The sequence below is a fragment of the Quercus suber genome, unplaced genomic scaffold (genome assembly GCF_002906115.3).
Source record: "Quercus suber isolate HL8 unplaced genomic scaffold, Cork oak 2.0 scaffold_285, whole genome shotgun sequence".
NCBI lineage: Eukaryota > Viridiplantae > Streptophyta > Magnoliopsida > Fagales > Fagaceae > Quercus > Quercus suber.
The window spans coordinates 672,079-673,713 of NW_027069741.1; the positions used below are offsets into that span (position 1 = coordinate 672,079).

The 1,635-nt window shown below is 41.8% G+C and overlaps 1 protein-coding gene across 1 annotated transcript; it reads right to left on the reverse strand.

The window, feature by feature from the left end:
* Window positions 1-539: 539 nt before the first annotated feature.
* On the reverse strand, window positions 540-1,385 carry LOC112031173 (glycine-rich cell wall structural protein 1.8). The gene has a single exon (XM_024063862.2). The coding sequence runs from the start codon at window positions 1,383-1,385 to the stop codon at window positions 540-542; it is 846 nt and encodes a 281-aa protein (XP_023919630.2).
* Window positions 1,386-1,635: the final 250 nt, after the last annotated feature.

The window sequence follows — 1,635 nt, forward strand, 5'->3', positions numbered from 1 at the left end:
TATAATTTAATTATTCTTTAGTTTGATTATGTTTTTATTACAAGGAATAATCATTTCTTATGAATAGCAATTTTTTAAAATGAGGAATAATTATTCCTCTTTAAAATGTTGTATTAGCTATTCCTTAATAAGTGCAATAATTTCAAAACTTAATATATTTTTAAGTAAACACTCTTTATATACATCTAACAATTATAAAAATAAAAAATCATAAAAAATAACACATATCTCTCTTAAATTTAAAAATAACAATTTTTAAGGAAATATAATTGTATGAGTAAAAAATTTCCTAAAATAAATGTTAAGTTTCATTCTAATGTTATAACTCACAACCAAACTAATGAACCAGTTTAGTTATTACATTACAACACATTTTATTCTTAGTAATAAAGATTACAATTTCTGTCGTAATTTCCATTTAGTACACTAAACGTACCCTTAATTATATAAGTCATAAGCGTCCTCCTACCCTAGTTAACCTTATTCATGAATATCATGGGTAAGAAGTTTCCTTCAGAGGTAGTTTGATAGTTGTATTTTCAAGGGATATAGCCACCATGGCCACCAACTTCACCACTCCCACCACCTACTCCATATCTTGCCTCATGTTCACCTCCAACACCATAGCCGTTTCCACCACCAAAACCACCACCACCACCACTATAGCCGCTGCCTCCACCAAAACCTCCACCAGCTCCTCCACCACTGCCATATCCACCACCATGTGCTCCGCTAGCACCATAGCCTACACCAGTGCCACCACCACTCCCACCACCACCTCCTCCTCCATAGCCCGCGCCATGCTTTCCTCCTCCGCCATAGCCGCCACCATGACCTCCTCCTTCACCACCTCCATAACCAGCACCATACTCTCCCCCTACACCATATCCGACACCTCCACCACCGCCTTTTCCTCCACCACCGTCATGTCCCATTCCATGTTCACAACCTGCTCCATATCCGCTACCTCCTCCTTCACCACCTCCATAACTAGAACCATGCTCTCCTCTTGCACTGCCGCCACCACTGCCTTTTTCTCCACCACCACCACCATATCCTACCCCATGTTCTCCACCAGCTCCATATCCAGCACCACCTCCTTCACCACCACCACTTCCATATCCAGCTCCTCCAACACCATACCCTGCCCCATGTCCACCACCACCACCACCACCACCACCATGTCCCCCAGCACCTCCATAGCTCACTCCACCACCTTCTCCACTACCACCAGCACCACCATTTCCATAGCCAACAACACCATGTTCACCTACAGCTCCACCATAACCTCCAGCAACATTTCCAATGAGGACTCTAGTTGCAGAACAAATACCTACAACCAATAACAGAAAGAAAAACACACTAAGAACTTTGTATGTTGTCATGTGAATGTGTTTGAATCCCATAATTGCTTCAAATCCATGGGAAGGATGATATATATAGGAGTAGAATGGGGTTCAAAAAGCGCATTTTCGGACAGAGAGTGGTTGGAGCACATGCAAAAGAGAAGATGGCTGTCACATAATGTGGTCCAGTATATACACACATGCCACATGAAGAAACTCACTATCAAGACTTGTTACACTCACTAGTGTGTGTATGCTGTCCTCCACATCAAGGTAAGCTTAAGAAACC